Genomic DNA, 25,515 nt, shown 5'->3' with positions numbered 1-25,515 from the left:
TCTCACTTGCATTCAATGTTCATTGATGTAAGTTTGTAATTATTTGTTGAATTTATTTGTTTTAAATTCAAACTTCAATTTTCCTTGAGTTAAAAGGTCGTTAATCATGGATTCATTGGTCTTGAATGTTATATTATTCATATATCCTAAGAATGTAATACAGTATTTAATTAGTATGAATATGTTTGAATTTAGCTGTTTGTATGTAATAGAAATCATGCATTATTCTGATATGAATTGTGAGAATCAATTAATCTATATTAAATGATATATATCATGTATGCTAAGAATTGATTTTACTATGTATGTGTCAGTGGATCAATAATTAGCAAGTAATGTATTTAAGACAAGACAGGAGGAAGTCCATTAATTGATTAGTGTAATTAAATTGTGAATTCACTTAACTGCAGTAAATTGGTCGATGTTGACCAACATAGTACAACTAGTAATTTAAAGCTTATAGTGAAATGTAATAGCTTAAAAAGTCTAGTTATGTCATGGTTCCATTTAGGAATGCAGCTAGTAGCTAACTAAGGGAGGAGACATTAATTTTATAATAATAGTTTCTTTTTGTATATCACGTTTGTGAACTGACCACTTTAGCTTAGTTCTTTTGAATTGTTATAAGATGATACTGTGTCTGACATAAAAAGAGTGGTTGTTGTTGTTGTTGTTGTTGTTGTGGGGTTTAACGCCATTTTTCAGCACGATAGGCTATACATGGCGGCCAGTATTAATGGTGGAGGAAGAACCCGGAAAACCCCGGAAAGAACCACCGACCCACGAGAAGCTACTGGCAAGCTTTCTCACATGCCCACATTGGCTGAATCTTAGACTCGAACCGCCGCAGACAGAGGTGAGATGGCAGTGATCCGTAACGAAGAGCGCTTTAGACCTCTCGGCCACTCAGGGCCCCCAAAAAGAGTGGGGATATTGTTTGATCCTGGGACAGAGAAATCCATGCCAAATATTTAGGTTGTGTATTATTTTTATTTGACAGGGGGAAAAATAACTCCATACATGAGCTAACTGGAGGGAATGAATGTAGACTACAACCAAGTTACAGTATTACAGTTGATGACATGAGAGACAGAGAGAAAGACAGAGAGAGAGAGAGAGAGGGGGGGGAGGGCAATGCTGACCTGTCACCAATTTTGATATGGAAAGGACTGTAAGCGAAAACCGATGATATGCCAGTAATTTTGAGTTCAATCATTCACTTTATACGACAACATTCGTTTTAGGGGCATAGCAGAATGGCTAATTGCAATTTACATCAGTTTTGTAATTCTCTTTCTAAAAGAAATTGTATAATCCAAATGGTATCTTCAATTTCATTTTGTTTATGTAATTGGTTAAATTGTTTTATTTGAAATATGGGGGGGGGGGGGTCATGTTGTTCTGTTCTATATCTCTGCTCAGATATCTGTTATTGCATTGTTGATCCAGGCAATAACACCATGGTCAATCATCTCCTAGATAATTATAACCAAAGCACCATAGCAGGTGGGGGATCATATCACTCACTTGCACAGTGTATTGAACAATTTCATAAGGCCAATTGCATTTATCCTATGTTTGTTCAATAATATTTGCCATTTGATGAAACGTGTCTAATTATCTTGAAACCGGCTCTGTTAAATTACTGATGGCAAGATTTTGTCTTGTTAGCGTGTAATAATTGCAGTTGAAGCCTGGAGATGCACAATAATCTAGTTGAAGCCTGGATATACACGATAATCTATGTAGCTATCAGATACTTGCAGATGTCTGAAATGTTCTGAGGCAATTTCCTGAAATAATTCTTGTGGTGTTGATAGATTATTATTAACCTGCAAGGCTGTACACTGTAATTCAATTTGGCTGCCTCTGACAATTGTATAAGATTTGAAGAAGACAAAATCTTTTGGGCCATTATCTAAATTTTTTAAAAACATTTTGTATACATACCATAAGGTGGAGCATGTTATAATAATATTGCCCATGCCAATTTTGTTCCTGCACCATCTGTGGTTAGCAGACTATGTGGATGGTTTGCACCATGGATACAGAAGGTTTCTTTTAATTTTGGCTTAAAAGTTCAAGATCCTTATGTTTTCTTCTCAAATGTTTGGTTCTCGACAATTTATCTTCATTTTAGTTTGTGAATGACTAATACATTGGGTATGATAGAAGCCTGTTTTGTGGGCATCGAAGTATTACTGTGACTGACAGAATAATAATTTATGCATTAACATTAGACTACATAACTTCATCAGGGTTTATAGAGGGTTTGCGCTTAAGATATGGAAGAGTCTGTTGATTTTGGGGTCAAGGTCATTGCACTTGAATGAAAAATGGTTTTGCAAAATAACTTACCTTCTAGAGTAAACTCCTTGAAGGTCAGAGGTTGCAGTCATGGTTAGTCTGATCAGAAAATAACAGTTTCAGCACATTATCTTTAGCTCAAGGCTGCATACCTTGACCAAAAGTCTGGTTCATTAAGACCTATTGGTTTGTAATCTCCAGACACAAACATACCCATCTAGTGCTACATACACAACTACTAAACAAGGGACAAGCATGCAATGCATTGTTCACGATATTCTTGTTGATTTTTTGGATGAAAACTTTTTTTGTTAACACAGTTGAGCAAAAGGCGCTCAGTGGAGGCAACCAAAATGTGGTAGGCATCTTTGTATTCATATGCCTGGATGGTCTTGTTATATTTCCAGACCATTATGGTAAACTTTCACACATTTTAAAACATTTTGAATGAAAATCTTATTAGCACTGAATTAATTGGAACAACTTGAGGTAGACAGAATCAAATATGGTAGGCAAGATTATATGCATAAGTAGGTGACCTAATTAGACTTTGATGCTATTATAGCATTTTGTTAAGATGTTTTAAGTTTCCTAACATTTTGGACTTGGACTTTCGGTCTTCATTTGGGACATTTAGGTTTTACAGGCTACAGTAGTTAATTTGAACTTAGGGCCATTTCTGCTAGAGTGAAGACTGCAGTAATAATTTTTAATTTCTGCCACATTTCTTATACAATGAAAGCTGCAATAATATATGTTAACCACTGCCATATTTCTGCTACAGTGGAAGCTCCAGTAACAGATGTTAACTTCTGGCACATTACTTCATTGGAGGCTACCTTAATAAATGCAATTTCTGGCAGATTTCATCTACAGTATAGGCTATAGTAATAAATGTAACTTCTGCCACATTGTTACTACACTGGTTGCTTCAGTAATAAATGTAACTTTTGCCACATTGTTAATAAATTGGAGGCTTCAGTAATAAATGTAACTTCTGACACATTGTTACTAAATTGGAGGCTTCAGCAATAAATGTAATTTCTATCACATTGTTACTTCACTGGAGGCTTCAGTAATAAATGTAACTAATGGCACATTGTTACTAAATTGGAGACTTCAGCAATAAATGTAATTTCTATCACATTGTTACTACACTGGAGGCTTCAGTAATGTAACTTCTGGCACATTGTTACTGAATTGGAGGCTTCAGTACTAAATGTAACTTCTGCCACATTGTTACTACACTGGAGGCTTCAGTAATAAATGTAACGTCTGGCACATTGTTACTACACTGGAGGCTTCAGTACTAAATGCAACTTCTGACACATTGTTACTAAACTGGAGGCTTCAGTAAAGTAACTTCTGCCACATTGTTACTACACTGGAGGCTTCAGTAATAAATGTAACGTCTGGCACATTGTTACTACACTGGAGGCTTCAGTAATTAATGTAACGTCTAGCACATTGTTACTACACTGGAGGCTTCAGTAATAAATGTAACGTCTGCCACATTGTTACTACACCGGAGGCTTCAGTACTAAATGTAACTTCTGGCACATTGTTACTGAATTGGAGGCTTCAGTACTGAATGTAACTTCTGCCACATTGTTACTACACTGGAGGCTTCAGTAATAAATGTAATTCCTGGCACATTACTACAGTGTAGGCTTTAACTGCTGGTACATCTCTACTACGGTGGAGGCTACACATTCATGAAAGAATGTGTGTATGTATCAGAGAGGAGTAATGCATCAGCATATTAGTAGGTAACTGTGACCTATATCTCCTGGCCTATTCATTACTTTCTCAATTTAGGTCCATTCCTTGCTCTTTTAACTCTTGTGGTTATTAATGGAATACATATCCATTTACTGTTTTTCATAAAAGAATGTTTAAAACTCAAAAACTCCAGATAGTTGTTATCTAAAATGCAATAAACTAAATACTATGCAGAATTGTCGCTGAAGAAACTATGTAACCAAAGTAATTGCAAAGAAGTGATGAGACCAAGGGAAGTGTTACTAACAGTACATTATGATACTAACACTTGGCAAGGCACCATTTGGTCATTGGAACAATGACTTCATGATGCGACTGCTCCGGTGGCCTTGTGGTTAGAGCATCCACCTTGGATGTGGGAGGTTTCGGGTTCAATCCCTGGCCATGTCATACCAAAGACTTACAAAAATGGTACTAACAGATGCCTTGCTTGGCTTTCAGCATTAAGAGTTAGTGTTAGGACTTGCTGGCCTGGTGTCAGGATAATGTGACTGGATGGGACATCATGCTACATGTCTGTGACACATCATGCCTCAGTGCTAGACATCATTATAAACTGCCACACTGTAGACATCATAGTGATATGACTGAAAAATCGTTAAAGCTACGTTAAAAATCCAAATCACACACACACTTCATGATGTGTACCAACTTTATACACTTTTGACCTTTCCCATTATCAATAGAAATGTATCTACCTTTGGCATGCAGCAGTGTGATGACCTAATTGCAAAGTACTACCTAATGCTGGAAGGAAACATCTACGTTATAATTTAAAGTACTGTATTGTGTATGTAGGAAGTACTGTGGCTGGAGGCTAGACTAGCAAAAGAATTTATTGTTATCTATTTGTAATTGCACTCCAACTTTATCCATATCCATCATTGTGTATGAAGGACTCTATTCAAGTAGAGATGATTGGAACCATGATAGTCTGAAAATCTAAGTGTGGAGGATTGTCAGGCAGTAGCTCCCAAACATGTCATCAAATTTTGCACAAACTCAACAGATGGTTTATCCTTTGGCACTGACAGAAACCATACTTTATGCATTTTGTAGTATATAGTACTTTTAAATTAACCAGAAATCTACATTTTTCAGTTATCAAACAGCATATTTAGGAATTAAGCTGAATGTATCAAATATATTTCATTTTTGCTGACTAAGATATCTTAAAAGGCATAATTTCAAAGTTCACTTCCTTTATGCTTTTCCTGCAATTGAATAGTGACCTCAGTGACACTGATCTACCAGCATATATTGACAGGCCTCCTTTGCTCTGTTATTCTCTTTGCTATATTTAATAGCTCTGTCCACCTAGAGATACAAGTGCCCAGACTGTATATCCAAATAGAGATGATGTCAGTCGATTTTCAGACCATTAAAACAATTCTTATATGCCTACTACAATGTAGAGTATTTTGTTGTGATATCTGTCAGCTGTCTGTTCCCTATTTAATTTCTGAACAGTAACTTATTTTCTACCATGTACCATTAGCAAACTTGATGGATGCCCTGCACTATTTAGATATGGAATAAAACTTTTGACAGGGGTGATAGAAGAAACTGGTTTCCATTCAGTAACAGCAGCTCCTCATGACAGACTGGATTAGTCTTTGTGGGGTGCTTGCAAATTGAGTGAAAAAGAAGCAGTCTGATTGTTTGGTCACAAAGGTCAAAGGATGGATCACTGCATCTGACTGAAGAAAATGATTCTGGTAGTAAACATAGCTTATCGTCACATACCCAGAGTAACTTTTGTGCACGGCTGACACTTCAAGTAAAGTTAATGGTTATTAATTTGAATTTGAATGTCAAAAGGTCAAAGGTCAAGATGGGTAAGGTAGCAAAATAATTTTTGCACAAATATTTAAGTTCTTAAACATGTACGTTTACCAAAGTTTGTGGATGATTTGAACTTTAGGTAAGAAAAGAAATCGATTGATTCGGGGATCAGACTTGACTGTCACTGACAGAAGAAAAATGGTTTCTGAATAACATTTTAATTTAAACCATGTACCTCCACCAATGTGTGTGGAAGATTTGCATGTTCAAAGATAACTCTAACCCCAAGAAAAATGAGTTTTGCATAATCACTTTAAGGTCTGGACTATGTACCTTGACCAAGATTTGTGGATGGTTGCACTTATGACATGGGGGAAAAGCTTATTGATTATGGGGTTAAAATTTCAGAAGTCAATGTTTTTGTTACTCCAAAACAAGCAAGGTCTGTTGAATAACTTTTGATCTCAGTAGGATAAAAACAAAGGTTACTTTTTGCTTGTATAATTTTTCTTTGGATTAAGGCCAAGGCTACATATTATTTTGTTCTGCAGGTCTGACACACCATCCAATTGTTAAATAGCACATGCCATTATGGGAGTGGGCTTGTTATGGTAAAGTCTTTTATCTACATGAGTTTAAATATATAATTATCAATTATTCAGTATAATTTTGTTTTTTATAAATCTAGTGGATAAGCTTTCATGTTTAACTATGCATTGTGTATGGCTTGCACTTAGTGTAGTTACAAAGCGACCTGTATAGTTTTTTGTCGAAAGGTTAACGTCATACTCATGGTAAGTCTAATGAGGGAAAAAATGTTTTTGTACAGTGACCTTAGTTCAAGATCATATACTTTGACAAAGGTCAAGGCCATTGAGACCCAATGGTCTTTGATATCCAGAGTCAGCCATAAAGGTTGTACTTACATAGAGAACTATTAATAACAGGTATGGTGTACACTGTCTTTCACTGTGTACTTTGTACACTTTCATATTTCTTCAACATGCTCTTTTATGACAAAAAACCATGTTATCATGATTGACCAAAAAGAACTTGGCAACGACAAATAAAATTTGGTATACATATATTGATAACATATTTAGAATTTCATACAGTTGTATAAATAATTCAAGTTACTCTGCATTTTTTTTAACTCTTTGGACTTGGATGATAGGTCTGTAGTGTGGGTATATGTGTTTTACAAGCCTGGTTTTTATCATTTTGCAAACCATTTCAAGTTCTCTGACACTTCTGATAAATTTGTAAGTAATAGTGGCAGAAACAACTTTTATGGTAATATATTGAATTTTGTGTTTAGTTCCTACCTTTATCTATTTTTTTAGATATACATTTTAGAGCATTTTAACATATTTACATGTTATATTTCATCTTGCATTCCATTTTTGGATATATATAAAAAAGGGTTTATCGTCCAAAATTGTGGGTAATTGGTTTACATTTTTTGAAATTTACATTCAGTTGACACTATATATTGACTATTGTGCTGAGGAGCCATAACAAGTACACACACACAAACACACACACACACACACACATGAATGAATGCATAAATACATACATTCCAGTATGCATGTATCTATGTATACACTATATGGGTACATCAGCAATGATGATTAAAAATAAAGATGTTAATTTGTAATGATACAGAAATTGCTAAACCATCTTTAGGTTAGGATATCTGCATTATTGCGACATCAGAATCCATAAAAATTGGTGCAGCATGGGTAAAACTGAATTCACAGTTGATAATTTCTTTTGGTTTAATGATCTTTTTTTCGAAGAATAAAATCTTCAAGAATGATGTATAAAAAGAGCATGATTTTTAATGCCATTAACTAGAGATGTTATGATTTTATGATGGGTGGCAGTGCAGTCTAAAGTGCTTGTCTTTACCGATCACTACCATCCCACCTCTTTGTTTTTTTGTTTCTGTCTCGGACAGTGTGGGTATGCAAGAAAGTTTGCCAGTAGCTTCCTGTATGTCTGTGGTTATTATTGAGGCTTTCTCGAGTTATTCCTCCAACACTTATACTGGCGGCCATGTATAACAGATACTGTGCTGAAAAATGGCAATACACCCACAACAACAAACAATAACAGTAACAACAACAACATGTTGTGATAGCTGTTAGCCAACTTCATTTTGAATCTGTTGCTGTAAATGACATCACTTGCAGTATATGATACATGTAGTTGATTATAAAGTCGAGTTCTGTTATGACTTTGTAGATAAACTATCATAACCTTTGAACTGATTATTTTATCATGCTTATGAATGCCAGAGGTAAATGAAATTAGAATTAAATGTGCAACTTTTGCATGTATCTAGATGCATTGGGTTTTATATACTTTTAACTTACCACAATATTTCCTGTCAGTAAATTGGACCTATTAAATGTAACATTCTTAATGTGACATGCTGCTGAACAAAAAGCAGGAAGGGAATGTTTGAAGTGGTTACTTCCTACCTGTTTGCTTCTTATCACAGTATTGTCAACCTGTGACTGGGCAGTGTATTACAACAGAAGCTACCATCATTATTACTTCCATTGCCCAGCTGATGAATGTGTGTCAGAAGTGGGATTGATTTCTCATTACCTGGCATAGGTCTACCAATGAATGCATTGAGAGGTTCAGTCCAATGTATTCAAAAGGTATTTAGCAAGCAGCTTCATTCAGCAGTGATATACTTTATTGGGGAACTGTTCAGACTGGTCAATATTATCTCATTTTTGGTCTTGGTCTTCATCACACATTCTGTTCCTGTTGGAGAATCAAGGTCTTAATTGGGATATTTGTGTTGGAGATATTTTCATACCTACATGGTGGAAGATTTTGATATCGTCATTATGGACATGTTTATAAAACGAGTAACCAGAATGGTTAAAAACTATTTTCTTTGAAATTGTTGTGGGCTTGGTATGAATGAAAAGAAGGTGAGTCTATCTTGTATTATTTTCAGTGATATTTACAATGCCTACCATAATATTTTTATTTTATTTTGTATTTTGACAAGTATATAATTCCATCTCATTGGTTGGATAGCATCCTTTACGTAACTACAGTTTAATTGGAATTGTTCATCTTTCAATCCATTCTATTTTACATACTCTAGTCCAATATCTGTCACCATCCTCTCATACACACACACATTCACTCTCTCTCTCTCTCTCTCTCATCCTTAAACTTTATTTGCATGAATCATGTATTTTTAATTTTATCAATTTTGTGCTGCACTGTACATTTCTAGTCAATTGTTGGGGAAGGGCCTATTTAAAGTTGTGAAAACTTATATTCCATCCCAATTAGTCAACATTTGTGGTAGTAAAATAAGTTTAAAATAATAATAAAAATTTTATTATGTGAAAAATATTATACACTGGTTATATCATACAAAGGAAATGAGAGCTAAGTGGCTGGCCTAATCATGTACTGAACCCACAACCCTTGGATAACTAGTCCAGTGCTGTACCAACTGATCTACTGCAGCAGCTCTGCATCTTGATACTGAGAAGACATTTTATATGCATATAAAATATACATATTGTCTTTAATCCCCTTGTAAAAATTTGAGATTTTGTACTAACAGGACATGCATAAAGAAAAAAATATTTGCACATTTATGATTTAAATTACACATTTAAAATGACTTATACTTTTCGATTTGTATATTTGAAATCATATTAAAGACAATTTTATTTTACTTGATAAAATCCATAAATAGAACCATAAAAACAACAGTTTTTGTTATTGATGACACGGTACATGTAATCTCATCGAATGGTGCTGGATTTTAGTTTTTGCATTTTAATGTTATCATTGATTATAGGGTAGTGACATGTATCTCTGCTCAAAGTCAGCTATTTAATGTTATTACTCAATATGTCAATCCATCCAAGTCCTTTATGTGTACTGTCATCAGTTATCAGACTTTATGAATGGCTTGCTCTTAGGGTAAGAAAGAAACCTGTTAATTGTGTGGCATCAAAAATGTCAGTGTCAGTGAATGAGGAAAAATGTTTGTTTGTTCATAGTAACTTCAGCTGTAGATCATATACTTGACCAAAATAAGTAGCTGGCTTGCACTTGCTATTAGGTATGAGAGAGGCCTATTGATTTTGCATTCGAAAGATCAAAGGTCGTGGCCAATCTGGCTTGAAAAAATTGGATCTAGCAGAATAATTTTGTTCAAGAGAAAGTTACTTATCAAATTTTCTTGATGGGTTTTACTTAAGGTAACATATATCCCTATTCAGGGGTCTAAAGGTCTTAAGTCTTGATCACGATAAGTGTAATAAGAAAATAATGTTTTCTGTTCATTCAGTTTCGCTCAAGACCACACTGTGACTAAAAGGATTTATGGACCATTGGTTATTAATCTCCCAAGTCTACCATAACCTATTATTCCCCTATAGCATTACCGGTGTTGCATCTTGAGTGGGGAATTGTCCAATGTTCCCCAAATTTTAACCCCTGTGTGCCCCACTGGGTCCATCTTTTTAGTGGCTGTCCATCAGCATTGATGCTGGAACCAGCAGTGGCCAGTCGCTAAAGGTGTTAAAACCTGTAAGGTGCCAATTTAATATCCATTTTAAGATAATATGTCTAACAATGAAAATATCTTCGGTTTTGTTGTATTTGGTCAAGTTGCAATGATCAGTCTTTGCCGGCTGATAGTCTAATGCATTGTCAAGTTGAAGTTACAACTACAGCGATAAATGTTTAATTTATTTTTAGGCTGAATTAATGACAAAAGAGACTAAATGTATTCAGAAGTGCAATTTGCCATTAAATCAATGATTTATTAATCTGAAAAGAAAAGTAATTGACATATTGGATAAAGGTTATAATAAATGCTAATAAATAATGAGCGAAGACTAAAGTGAAAAGAGAGCAAGATCTGGAACAGAAAATATCATGATACAGCTAATATCAGGTTATCTAGTTATTCAAACAAGTTCATGTTTTCATTAGCTCTGTGAGTACTTGATAAAATATTTATTACTATGGCAGTACAGTGCAGACTGCAGAGTTAAGGTGATAAAACTAGCAAAGCAAATACAATTATCTTATATTTGTAGCACTTTATTATGTGCTATTATTTTCCTTTGTCCCTTTTAAAATGTTGCGAGTCCTCCAGATTTGGATGGAGGGGTGGAAACACAGTGTACCCTTCCTTTCAGAACTTTGGTGCACTGCTGCAATGACAAATATCTGAGGAATATTAAACATGTATTGTTTATACTACTCTTATAAAAAAGATATATATATATATATATATATATATATATATATATATATATATATATATATATATATATATATATATATATATTGTAAAGGCCTGGTTAGTATATGTCTGCTTGGGTGATACTGGTCAGTCATATATTCACTGCTGTGTGCATGCCTCCATGCAGCTATGTATGTATGTATGTATGTATGTATGTATATGTGTGTGTGTGTGTGTGTGGCAGGCATATCAGCACAATTCTGTCTATAAAGTGCTGAGCATATGCTATGTGGCAGTAATTGAAAAGCTAAAATCCCTGGGAATTATAGACAAAGCCCTAGAATATTTAGGCAAACATTTTGCCATAATCCATAGGAATTATAGGAAAACCCTTCCAACCCACCAGACAAGATAAATACAGTGACTCTTTGCTGCTGTAATCTGAACTCTCATTTCATTGGCAGCATGTATGAAAAGTATCTGGGAATAGCCTTCCATGTTGATTAGTAAGCAGGGGATGGTGTTACCTTGTTTATACTCATTACAGTTATTGAAATATATTCAGATTTTATAAGTACCATTCACCATTTTACTACACTTACTAAGCTTTACTTAAATTTCTGTTTTTGAATATTGAACATTTTTTGTATGTCCTTGACATTTTCATAAGCACTGCTATTTCATTGGAGATGTAAATGTCACAAAAACAGTTGTAACCCAGGCAATATTTGTGTCATTTAAATCAAATTTCTACTCAATGTAATTGTGAGATTGACTTATTATGTGATTAGATCAAATCAAGATCTTCCCTTGGTAATAATTCTTCTGGCTGCAGGAGCTCAGCTGGTAGATAAACAGACTGGTAATTCATAGGGTCATGGGTTCAGCATCCAGGCAAACCTGAGCCTGGGGCAGATGCCTCAGTATATCAGTGGGGAAGGCACTTAGCTCTCTTTTCCGTAGAATAATTTGGTTAGTAATGGGTTAAGACCAAAAGGTGTTTATTTCTGGTCAGCTGACTGTTCCTGTTTCTCATGCCGACCTGTGCACTTTTTTCCCCACGTTTTTTTAAAAAAACGTCACACTAAAATTATGTAATATTTTAAAAATAGACCTGCCAAGCTTAATTTAAAAATCGGTGCAATAGGAAACATTTTTTGGGCCCAGAGTGCAGTTAAAACCAGCATGAAAAAAAACAACAAGTGAAAGTAAAGAGAAATTACCAATGTCTTATTGTATGTAATATCTCTGGTAAAATATAGACCTTTGGACTCTGAATCCAAGGGTCGCAAGTTCACTACCCACTCCAACCACCCCAAGTTGGTTGCTTCGGTGTGTCCTTGGGAAAGGTACTTAGCTCCCATTTCTTTACATATGATATGTGTTTAGAGTGCTGGTACTGAACCAACAATAAACAAGATGATAAATTTATATATTGTATTGTGTTAAATATTGCTATACATTGTAATGTGTTTAATATTGCTATACATCATAATGTGTTAAATATTGCTATACATTGTAATGTGTTTAATATTGCTATACATTGTAATGTGTTTAGTATTGCTATACATCATAATGTGTTAAATATTGCTATACATTGTAATGTGTTTAATATTGCTATACATTGTAATGTGTTTAATATTGCTATACATCATAATGTATTAAATATTGCTATACATTGTAATGTGTTAAATATTGCTATACATTGTAATGTGTTTAATATTGCTATACATTCTAATGTGTTTAATATTGCTTTACATCATAATGTGTTAAATATTGCTATACGTTGTAATGTATTTAATATTGCTATACATTGTAATGTGTTTAATATTGCTATACATTGTAATGTGTTTAATATTGCTATACATCATAATGTGTTAAATGTTGCTACATATCATTAAACTATATCAGGACTTTGTGGTATACAGTAAAACCTGTCTTGAGAGACCACTGCTATGAGAGACCGCCTGTCTTGAGAGACCAGGTTCTCCATGTACAGATTTAGAGATTATATAGTGTTATAACCTGTTATGAGAGACCACCTGTCATGAGAGACCATTATGTTTTGGCAGAAGGGGTGGTCTCTCAAGACAGGTTCCACTGTAATACACTTGATATTATATTGAAAATATGGTGTGAATGATTACCTACCTTGTATACTCATTTATAAGTCACATCCAGTTGCAAACAACATAGACACTAATCTGCCATTGCATAATGAACCTACAGATCCTGGTCTTTGTTGTGTTGTTACTGAGTACCCTTAATAAACCACATCATGTCCAACTGCAAACAACATAGACACTGATCTGCTGTTGTACAATGAGCTGGCAGATCAGGGTCAATGTTGTTTGGTCTACTGATTACTCTTATAAACCTGCATAGACCCAAATCGGCCAGTGCATTACATTAGTACATGCAGTATATTTTTCCTGTTTACAATGATTGTAGTTTTGATACAGAAGGTCACATTTATTTCAAGCTTTTTTTTTTGTCCTTTGACCTCTGGAATTAAAGTCAGGCAAGAAGTAAGATCAATACAGTACACCCTCATTATAATGCTGTCCATGGGAACCACAGAATATGCAGTAATGAGACTACCTTGTAATGAGGTGCATACTAACATACTAACCATAATTTGACTACTACTTATTGAAATGGGATTCATGACCATAATCATAAGACCCTGAAGAAATGTGGAGGCATTCCCTCTCTTTTTTGTTTGTGGCAGCGAGGGGTGTGATGGGTGTGTGTGTGTGTTCTGGTCATCCTGGGTCCATCCATGACTGGTTATGTTATCCTTGTAACTCTTGCTGATTCATTGCTTCAACTGATCAGTGTCTATTCTTGATGTGAGGTTTATAGTTACTCACTTATAAGACAAGTCCAGCTGCAAACTGCAAAGACCCAGATCTGCTGTCACATAATGCGCTGGCAGATCTGGATCTTGCAGTTTATTAGGAGTAATCAGTAAAACAAACTACATAGCAGGTGACTTCAACTTGTAAGTGAATATAGACAGTGTATACCCCTATGACCCCTGGTTCAGCCACTTTTTGGGTCATGTGACATAAGCAGTGCTGGTTTATAGGGGATAATAATATTGAGACTGAGATTTATCAGCTTGTTGGATGGCATTATTAGGAATATCCACAAAATGAACCTGGTCTTTTAGCACTTTAACCTGTATAACTATAAAATATATGGTATTCACTATCAGGTACCTGTAATAGAAATTACTCAACTGATCCAGAGCTCTCTAGTAAGGAAGATAGAGATCTTCATTGGATACACCAGTTACATGTATATAATACTCTACATCAGATAGGGATAAACATGCCTGTTTAAATGGGAGTCCAGGCATTTTATTTATCCAACCATACTAATGTTACAGCAGACACCATTTTATAATGTTGACCTTGTAGGACTCAAGGTTCCCATAGTAAACCTACTGGTATGCAAACACCATGATGTTAAAAATTCAATAAATTTAAATTTCCGAGTGCTCATATTTATCAGTATAGATGCATCCAGGATGACAGCTTCTGTGTAATCAAAAGGATACAAAGCGCAGCATTTTCTGGATCTATGTGTGCAGTGCCGGATTAAACCCTCTGGAGGCCCTTGGACATTCAAAATCTTGGGGCACCCCTCGCAAATTATCTTCAAATACATTTTATCAATATTATTTTGATCCATTGTCGTGGGGCCCCTAGGCCGGTGCCTATTTGGTAATCTGGCACAGTGTATGTGTGTATGTAAACATGTGATTTCAATTCTGCACCAGGCAGGTGCTAATTTTAGAACTGAGTGTTCGAAATGCAGGACTGTTAAAGGACTGAAATTTCATCATTAAAATAATATCTCTATTTTTTCAGTTACAACCAAATTCGTATGTACTGTATTTCATCTTCATCCATTTCTGAATTGGTTCCCATTTTTTCATACAATTAGTACCATCCTGTGTCCTGCAGTGATGAAGTGGTGTAATATCTGCAATTTAAAAAGTCTTAGATTATATGAATGTAATTAACTCCATTGGTCTTAGATTATATGAATGTAATTAACTCCATTGGTCTTAGATTATATGAATGTAATTAACTCCATTGGTCTTAGATTATATGAATGTAATTAACTCCATTGGTCTTAGATTATATGAATGTAATTAACTCCATTGGTCTTAGATTATATGAATGTAATTAACTCCATTGGTCTTAGATTATATGAATGTAATTAACTCCATTGGTCTTAGATTATATGAATGTAATTAACTCCATTAATCTTAGATTATATGAATGTAATTAACTCCATTGGTCTTAGATTATATGAATGTAATTAACTCCATTGGTCTTAGATCATATGAATGTAATTAACTCCATTGGTCTTAGATCATATGAATGTAATTAACTCCATTGGTCTTAGATTATATGAATGTAATTAACTCCATTGGTCTTAGATTATATGAATGTAATAAACTCCATTGGTCTTAGATCATATGAATGTAATTAACTCCATTGGTCTTAGATCATATGAATGTAATTAACTGCAGTGGTCTTAGATCATATGAATGTAATTAACTGCAGTGGTCTTAGATCATATGAATATAATTAACTGCAGTGGTCTTAGATCATATGAATGTAATTAACTCCATTGGTCTTATATCATATGAATGTATTTAACTGTAGTGGTATTAGATCATATGAATGTAATTAACTCCATTGGTCTTGGATCATATGAATGTAATTAACTCCACTGGTCTTAGATCACATGAAAATAGTTAACTCCTGTGGTCTAAGTGGCATGTAGATGTAATTACCTTGGTCTAGTCTTATTTGATCTGGTGATAAGAATTGATCAAATACAGCTGATTTTAGAACTTTCCTTTTGAATTGACTCTTACATTGGTGGGCTGAGAGGTCTATTTTTGAAAATAAATTTGTGTATGGTACTTTTGTTGTTGTCCACATTAGATTAATAATAGGAAGTAACTTTCATTATTGAATTAAACATAAACTGACCATCTGCCACACTATTGAAATCAGTATTTGATGTAGCAGTATTAATTTTCTGAATAATCGTTTAGGTAATTTTGCTAAGCAATTGATACAGACTGCATTTTATTATATCTGAGTAGAATTCCAAAAGTGAAACCCACACAATATATTTTATCATCATAAGGGCTATCATTAAACAGACACAATAACCAAATCTCTCTCTCTGTCTCTGTCTCTGTTCTCTCTCTCTCTCTCTCTCTCTCTCTCTCTCTCTCTCTCTCTGTCTCTCTCTCGAATATGATGATAAAACTGAGGCCATTCTGATTACAACACAAAGACTTTCTCATTCACATCCTTTACCTCAAACAATAAATATCAGCAACACCAACATTAAATTCACACAATCAGTACGAAACCTAGGTGTTACTCTGGACAGTGCTCTCACATTATACCAACATGTCATGAACATATGCAAGGCTGCATATCTTGAGCTGAGATGCATCAGCTCCATTCACAAATATCTTTCAGTTGATGCCACTAAAACACTTGTGTGTGTTCATAAGCACTTTCAAGACTGGACTATTGTAACTCAGTTCTGTCTGGTTCATCTCAATATCTACTCCAAAAACTTAAAAAAGTTCAAAACACAGCTGCTCGGATCATACTTAGAGTACCAAGATCAGAGCACACCTCCCTGCTGCTCTGTACCCTACACTGGCTATCCATTTGATCCAGAATCAAACACAAAATTTGTTCGCTGTGCTATATTTCACTCTCAGATTCTAGTCCAATATACCTATTCGACTTCACCCACCAGCAAGATACTTACGCTCCTCTTCTGACAATCGTATACTCATTATTCCCACTATGAAAACAAAGTCATATGAATAGCGTTCTTTTCCATACCAGGGCCCAGCAACATGGAATGAATTGCCCACTGAACTTAGACACAAAGACACAGCGATCACGTTCAAGAGTGCTCTCAAAACTCACTTATTTTGACTGCAAGAACAAACTTAAAGATCTAATAATGTTAAATATTCTCAGCATATTTTTTTCTATGTTTTCTAATTTCAAGGTGTTTGTGTTTGTAATCATATCATTATATATGTTTTTTATCTTATAGGTGTTGTCTAATGTTGTAAAGCACTTAGAGCTTTTAAAAATTAGGCCCTATACAAAGTCCTCATTATCAGTATTATTATTATTATTATTATGTTGCCCCTAATCCTTTTGTGTTTAAAAACACAAGCCCCCCCACAAAAAAAGCAAATAGTGGGGACTGTTCATTACACATTCTAAGAGCATGTGTGTGTTTAAAATGCCAATTAGTATTGATTCGTGTAAGGGAGTGAGTGGTTTGGGATATGATCCTCCACCTCGATGGTGCTTTGGTTATCATTATCTAGGAGATGATTGGCCATAGTTTCACAACCCAGATTGAGCAAACAATCTCTTGGATGATTTATTTAACAAGAAAAATAATATGTGGACTGCCAAATTTTGCAAGGGGAGTCACTTAAAACCTTGAGTTTCAACTAGCTTAGCCAATCAGGTTTAACTTTCTGTATCCACCAAAATTTTTACACTTTCAAAGTCAGTATAATTCTCTCTTGTCTGCCTTCATTAATAACTGTTCTGGAAAATAGCGTTTTTTGACAAATATTTCATATCACCCAAGATTCCCCAAAATTTGTCTCTTGCCTGTCTCTACTGTGTCATTTCCTCCACTTGACCCTACATTTGCATCTCTATTGGACCATTATTTTAGTGGGTCCTAATTAAAATCCAGCCATGCTTCCAAACAAGAGAGGTTAACAATCAAAAGCTACCTATTTATGGCAAGCCTAGCCCATTACATCAATCTTAAACGATTACGTGTTATGCTGACCACAACAGAATGTGCTGCAATAAAACGTCAGCAGAAATTTTGTACCATAACAATACACTTTGGTTCATTCCAAAACGTCAACCAGTATTAATACAGTGTTGTTTTATCTCAGTGAAAGATTGGTGTCAGAGTGAAATATATGTCTGCCATTAACTTACAGTTACAAATTTACATCCATCACTTCTAGATTAGCTGTGTTTTGTATATTTTTACGCTAACAGTTTGTGTTAATAACACAAAATTTTTAAACAGTTACATATTATGCAAAACAATTTAATTTTAGACATTCAGATAAAAGTCGTCAGCAAATAGCTCCTGCAAATAGCGGCTTGTGTTTTATGAGGACCATAGTATAATCTAGAACTGAACATTTGGGGGTAGGGGGTGGAAACTCATTCCTCCATTAATTAAAAGGGGAGACTATTTTGAAGAATAGGGGATTTTAAGGAAGAAATAATGGTAGGGCTTGAGAATATAAAGCATGACTGTAGTGCATTTTGTTTATTTTTTTGGTGTTCATTGTGAGAAATTAGCAAGATAGTGTATCTAGAATCAACCCTAGATTTGTTTGTTTTATCAAAATAAATTATGCTATCAGTTCAAGTTAGCTATGTTCCTTGCACATTTGTAATGATAGTCCTTGATCTTCATTGAGAACTATCACTCAAATAGATACATATAATCAAATGCATCCTGAATTGGTCATGGTCACTAAACTGTTTTGACCACTGAAAGAGGCATCAATAGGATCTTCAGGACTTAGACCAGCAGTGTAAAGTTTATGTTTCGTGGTGTTTACACCCAGATAATTTCAAGGGATGCAGTTACATATACCAAACTGAGGAATAAAAGACCCAATTAAATTCTTATCTAGGGCTCTCAATTGATAGTTTCATTTTCAAAAAGCTCCATGCAGTTCTCGTATACCCAATATTTTTATTAGAAAAAGCACTGAAACATGTCCTTGATGGTGTCATTAATATCTGTTGGTCCATTTTGAAATGGTGCTTAAGGAACTTGATCAATTTATTGCTCAGGTAGAAGCATGCAAACTGATTTTTCTTTTGTATGATTAGCAGCAAAGACAAATCATCAAGCCACATTTTGAATGCAGTAATTGTACATGCCCAGAGGAGAATCATTTAAAATGTTAGGTTTCCGTATGGGAAGGTAACAGAAAATCTGTCCAGAGACTAATATTTGCTTAGTAAATAATGAATTACCAGTATATATCTCAGCTGTAATGAACATTAAGAGACAAAACAAATGCTGCTACAAATATTTATTATTTGATCACTTACTAAAATCAGCAGAAAATTCTGACAAGACACTCAGATTTCTGTGTACTTGTTTAACCTTGCTTGAAGTTGTATAACATATGTACATGTTATTTAGTTTAGTAAATGAAAAAGCAATCTTCAAAGATTCTTGGCCTTAAAGTTATATTTAACCAGTATGTGGATGATCATCATTTCAGGCTGTAGTAATCCAGGATGGAGCGCTTGGAGAAGTTCCAAATAATTTTCAACAATCCAACAGCAACTTATTGTGTAGGAGACACAGTCTATGGCTATGGCTGGGTGATCATCAAAGAACCGCTATTTGTGCAAAGTGAGTATTGATGATCAAGTTGACACAGGAAGACATGAATAAGTTTTTTGCCTTACTGTATTTTGTGTAGTAAAATATTATTGTTTTGCATTTCAAAGATATTTCATTCAATAAGCAAAACAAAGATAAAAAAACAATCTCAGCCAAATGTCATCTCACTTTACTTGTACATTAATCAATGAAACTGGACATTACTAGGCTAGTTTAAGTCTAATTTAAGTCTACCAAGAAATTGCAAGTATATTAGAAACACAAAAGCACAGATGAAGCCAGAATCTGCAATGCTTGAATCTCCTACTATCCTTCTACTTGAATATAACTCAGACTGGTCTGCAAATTTTTAATTGAATTTAAACTCAGACTGGTTTCCAAATTTTTCATTGAATGTGAACTCAGATTGGTCTCTGAATTTTATTAACTAAACTAGTGAACTTTTCCCCAGTTTGTGCATTTCTGCACTGAAACTATATAAGACTGATTGGAGAGTTCCATATATACCAGTGTTTATAAATTTAATCAATATTTGAAACACCTGTTTTGTTTCAAGTAAGTTTTTATCCATTTTAATTCCTATATATGCAACTGATACATGACTTAGTGAAGGTTTTAGTTGTTTTCAGCCATGGAATTGTTTAATAATATTTAAAGATGAAGCCTGCGACTTGACTGGTTTTCTGTTTTAATAAAGGCTGACATACCCTCCAAATGTTTTTATGATTATGATTTTTCCCTCCACAGGTAATATATATATGTGTTTAAATAAATTATATTTGTTGCATCAGCACCAACAACCTAATAAATAGTGATACATGGTTTTTCCAGTTTTCAACAACTGTCACACTTTTCTTGTTTCTCATGTTAAGCAAGCCACTCCTTCACTTTCAAAACTTGTCTGCTAACCGCTCAGGTGGCCTAGTGGTTAGAGCATCCACCTCGGATGCAGGAGGTTGTGGGTTCGATCCCCGGCTGAGTCATACCATACACTTAAAAAAATGGTACTAACAGCTGCATTGCTTGGCGCTCAGCCTTAAGAGGTTCGTGTTATGACTGATCAGCCTGGTGTCAGGATAATGTGACTGGGTGGGACATCATGCTTCATGTCTGCAGCATGATGCCCCAGTGCTAGACATCACTATAAATTGCCACACTGCAGACATCATAGCGATATGATGGAAAAATTGTTAAAGCTATGTTAAAAATCCAAATCACACATACAAACACACACACACTTTTCTATACCATCCAGCCATGTAAGATAAACAGGTAAGAAGTGAAAATGTCATACCATCCAGCCATATAATATATACAGGTAAGAAGTGAAAATGCACTTTGCAATTCATCATAATTGACATTTTGAATAATTAAGATAACTGATTATGAAATTTAGTCAGGAATTTGCCATTCCTGTTTTGTTTTTAGTCCATATACCATTTTAGGGGTAATTGATAAGTCCGTAAACTGTGATGAAGTCCTCCAGCACTATGCAGTATTGATAGGTTTTATCTAATGAGTATCAGTCCTTCATGATCTAAATTAATTTAACACTCCAATTCCACACATGCAGCTAGTGAATTGCATTCATATAGCATTTATTTTAGTTGTACCAATTGTGGTAAATGGGTGAAGAAAAGTAACTTAAATGTATGAGTGATTATATATATATATATATATATATATATATATATATATATATATATATATGCTCCAGAGATGTCTGAAAAAAATTAGATTATGTACAAATTTGTAGAATGGTAATATATACTGACAGGTACCAGTTCATAAAAAAAGATAATAGTTACAACAGTCAGTACACCTTGTTGATGTTGACATATACCAATTCATTAAATGATATGTGCCAAGGTCAGTAGAACTTGTTGCTGTCAACAGTTATCAGTTTATAGATTTATATATGTACTGACAGGTACCAGTGCATTGAATGATAAGATGTACTGACAGGTACCAGTTCATAGGATGATAAGATGTACTGACATGTACCAATTCATAGGACGATAAGATGTACTGACAGGTACCAATTCATAGAATGATAATGCTATCACAATCAGTACAACTTACTGATGCAGACATGTACCTATTCGTCGATTGATATTATGTACTGACAAGTACCGATTGATAGAATGATATGTACTGACAGGTACCAATTCATGCAATGATGTTATGTACTAACATGTACCAATTCATAGAATGATAAGATGTATTGACAGGAACCAATTCATAGAATGATAAAATGCACTGACAGGTATCAATGCATTTTATGATATTATGTACTGATAGGGACCAATTCATATAATGATAAGATGTACTGACATGTACTGATTCATAGAATGATATTATGTACTTACAGGTACCAATTCATAGAATGATATTATGTACTTACAGGTACCAATTCATCGAATGATAAGATGTACTTACAGGTACCAAATCATAGATTAATATTATGTACTGACAGGTACCAATTCATAAAATGATATTATGTACTAAGAGGTACCAATTCATAGAGATATTATGTACTGACAGGTACCAATTCATACAATTGTAAGATGTACTGACAAGTACCAATTCATAGAATGATAAGATGCTTTGACAGGAACCAATTCATAGAATGATATTATGCACTAACATATACTAATCCATAGAATTATATCATGTATTAACAGGTACCAAAATCATAGAATGATAAGATGTACTGACAGGTACCAGTTCATAGAATGATATTATGTACTAACAGGTACCAATTCATAGAATTATATCATGTACTAACAGGTACCAATTCATAGAATGATGAAATATACTGACAGGTACCAATTCATAGATATTCTGTACCAACAGGTACCAATTCATAGAATAATAAGATGTACTGACATGTAAAGGTTCTTAGGATGATAATATGTATTGACAGGTACCAATTCATAGAATGATAATATGTATTGACAGGTACCAATTCGTAGAATGATAATATGTACTGACAGGTACCAATTCATAGAATGATAATATGTACTGACAGGTACCAATTCATTGAATGATAAGATGTGTCACAGTCACTACACCCTGTTGAAGTACAAAGATACATGTATGTTCTCTTTGGCCAGTGTACAGATAGACTGACACTGTTCCAATTCTATCCTGGTATTGATAACATCAAGTCTGTTCAGTTTGAATACAATATATGTTTTAGAGTCCAGAAATAGAAATCTAATGTAACAGAAGTTCTTACATCTATAAGCATATTTCAGATAATGTCGATGAGATACCAGCAGCTGATATTGATTGATTTACTGCTTACAAGTCTGGACTGTTAGAATAAGTTAGCAGTCAAGGAGGAAAAACCCAACAGTGTATGCAGATTTTAGTAACTTCATGACCTCTGCATACTTGCATCATACTGTATCAGTAACTTCATGACCTCTGCATACTTCCATCATACTGTATCAATAACTTTATGACCTCTGCATACTTCCATCATACTGTATCAGTAACTTCATGACCTTTGCATACTTCCATCATACTGTATCAGTAACTTCATGACCTCTGCATACTTCCATCATACTGTATCAATAACTTTATGACCTCTGCATACTTCCATCATACTGTATTAGTAACTTCATGACCTGCATACTTGCATCATACTGTATCAGTAACTTCATGACCTCTGCATACTTCCATCATACTGTATCAGTAACTTCATGACCTCTGCATATTTCCATCATACTGTATCAGTAACTTCATGACCTCTGCATACTTCCATCATACTATATTAATAACTTTATGACCTCTGCATACTTCCATCATACTGTATCAGTAACTTCATGACCTCTGCATTCTTCCATCATACTGTATCAGTAACTTCATGACCTCTGCATAATTCCATCATACTGTATCAATAACTTTATGACCTCCGCATACTTGCATCATACAGTACAAGTTTTATAAGTCTATGCTCTTAAAATAAGGTACAGAAAAGAGTGAAAGACAGCAAGCCTTGTATAATGGTAAAAGAAAATGAGAAAAAAGAACTTGGACTAATGTGAATCAAATCCTCAAATGATCCAAGATTTAAAGACACAAGTCCTAGTAATTTAAAGTCAAGTATACAATTCAGTAAAAGTCCCAAAGAGATCCAGAACTGAAGGCGATGACATGTCTGTTAAAGCCAACTGATTGCTGATGTGTCAACAGTCTCTTGTTGAATCACAGAAATATTATTCCAGGTTTGAATTCAGTATAAATTCCAAAGAATGTCTTTATTCAAGTATTTTGTCAGAGCACTTATGTATTTCCAGAGAAAATAATCACATGAATTCAATAATTAAAAGAAAGTTAAATTCAGCCCTAACTGGTCGCAACATAATACAACTAGAAAAGGTGTTAAAGCATGACTGACCAAATCCGCACAGTCACAAAACTATATAGTTCTCTTCTTGACCTCAGGTCACAATTAGCATTTTCTATAAAAAAATATTTCCTGACAGAAAATAACCTTCTAGAATGAACCTTGTTTACTTACAACACAATAACCTGTAAAATTCACTTAGAAATCTCCAAAACCCTGACCCAAGTCAACATATTTACTCCTTCTTGTTTACCAGAATAATAATTCTGATTTTAAGCTCATACACTTAAAGTATAATTTAGCTATGTATTAGTTGACATAAATAAAAAAAGTCAATCAGATCAAGCAAAGTCCAGCATACAGTTTTACATTACAATAGCATGTAATGAGATATACATTTTTTTAAAACTAATTGAAGATGTCAGTGGTTAGGGAAGGGGTGCTCCCAGTATTTTATTTAAACTATTATAGAAGTCCCACCCAGGCTCTATTTTGTTATAAGTTAAATTTAGTGAAAGATAGATGTAAAGCTCCAAGCCCCCAGTCAGCAATGCAGATGGTTAGTTGGTTAAATGTACAAAAAAAGTTGAAATTCAGTGAATAACAATTTAATAACAGTTCAGTAATTAAATGACTCAAATTGCAATTACACCTCTCGCTCGATAATTTGCGCACAACGGGGTCCACCAAAATAGACCGCACTATAAGTGAGGTGCGAGTTACCGAGAGACCTTAAAAAATTTAAACAAAATCACTTTGACATCGAGAAAAACGGTGTGTGTGTGTGTGTGTGTGTGTGTGTGTGTGTGTGAGCAGCATTAGGGAACTGGGCTGTTTATTGACTGAATCCTCATTTTACAATCACCTCAATAATAATTTGTAATAATGAGCTTTTTCTAATGAAGTTGTTTGTTATTCTGTTTAAATAACATTTATTTTCAAAATGTCTAACATATGAAAGATCGTTTCAACTCCAGGTTTCAACAACCATCACATGCACGCAAAAAAATCTGCGTATTATGTCACTGTTTTTTGTTTTCTTGATGAGTCTGGTTCCCATAGTGGTGTTAAATATTATCTTGCCAAATTGGGAGTCCACATAGCAGTGAATTAGACTAACTGTTGATACACTTCCAAACAAGATTCCTTTTTTCAAAAACATGCGACATTTATTTTGTGAGACAATTGTCTACATCAAAACTCAATTTTTGTATTGTTCAATTAGTACAATATTGATGTCGTGAATTAATTAATTGGAATTAATAATGAAACTTCTTATCATCCTTGAGGATATCTCTAAATGCCAGTTCAAGGATTCTCTGAACCTCGCTTACCCACAGTGGTCTGTATCTGTGAAATCAAGCTCTTTATTTTATGAAGTATTAATTTCGCTTGGATGCCTTGTTAACTTTGATCACAGTTATGAAAGAGTTGGTTAATTTAAGGTAGTTTATGTTACATACAGAATAACATTTATAAGTGGTTGATTGATCAAATGAAGTGAGTTCACCTGACATACGACCAGGGCTGCTAGATTTTCAAGTTA

General features: G+C 34.3%; 1 protein-coding gene across 3 annotated transcripts in view; it reads left to right on the top strand.

The window, feature by feature from the left end:
• Window positions 1–25,515, top strand: part of LOC149792281 (arrestin domain-containing protein 17-like) — a 200,646-nt gene that overhangs the window by 50,101 nt on the left and 125,030 nt on the right. For 2 of the 3 annotated variants that reach the window (XM_089970835.1, XM_089970832.1), the window contains exon 2: window positions 19,488–19,621. In XM_089970835.1, the coding sequence (XP_089826961.1) occupies window positions 19,504–19,621 (118 nt within the window). In that variant the 5' untranslated portion in view covers window positions 19,488–19,503. Of the gene's footprint in view, window positions 1–8,091; window positions 8,832–19,487; window positions 19,622–25,515 lie in introns of those variants that run through there. The other variant, XM_089970834.1, reaches the window with a different exon arrangement.

This window comes from Sinohyriopsis cumingii, chromosome 9, assembly GCF_028554795.1.
Source record: "Sinohyriopsis cumingii isolate HCF-2022 chromosome 9, ASM2855479v2, whole genome shotgun sequence".
Classification (NCBI taxonomy): domain Eukaryota; kingdom Metazoa; phylum Mollusca; class Bivalvia; order Unionida; family Unionidae; genus Sinohyriopsis; species Sinohyriopsis cumingii.
The sequence above is the reverse complement of the archived record's forward strand: the minus strand, read 5'-3'. Positions and strand labels throughout refer to the sequence as shown.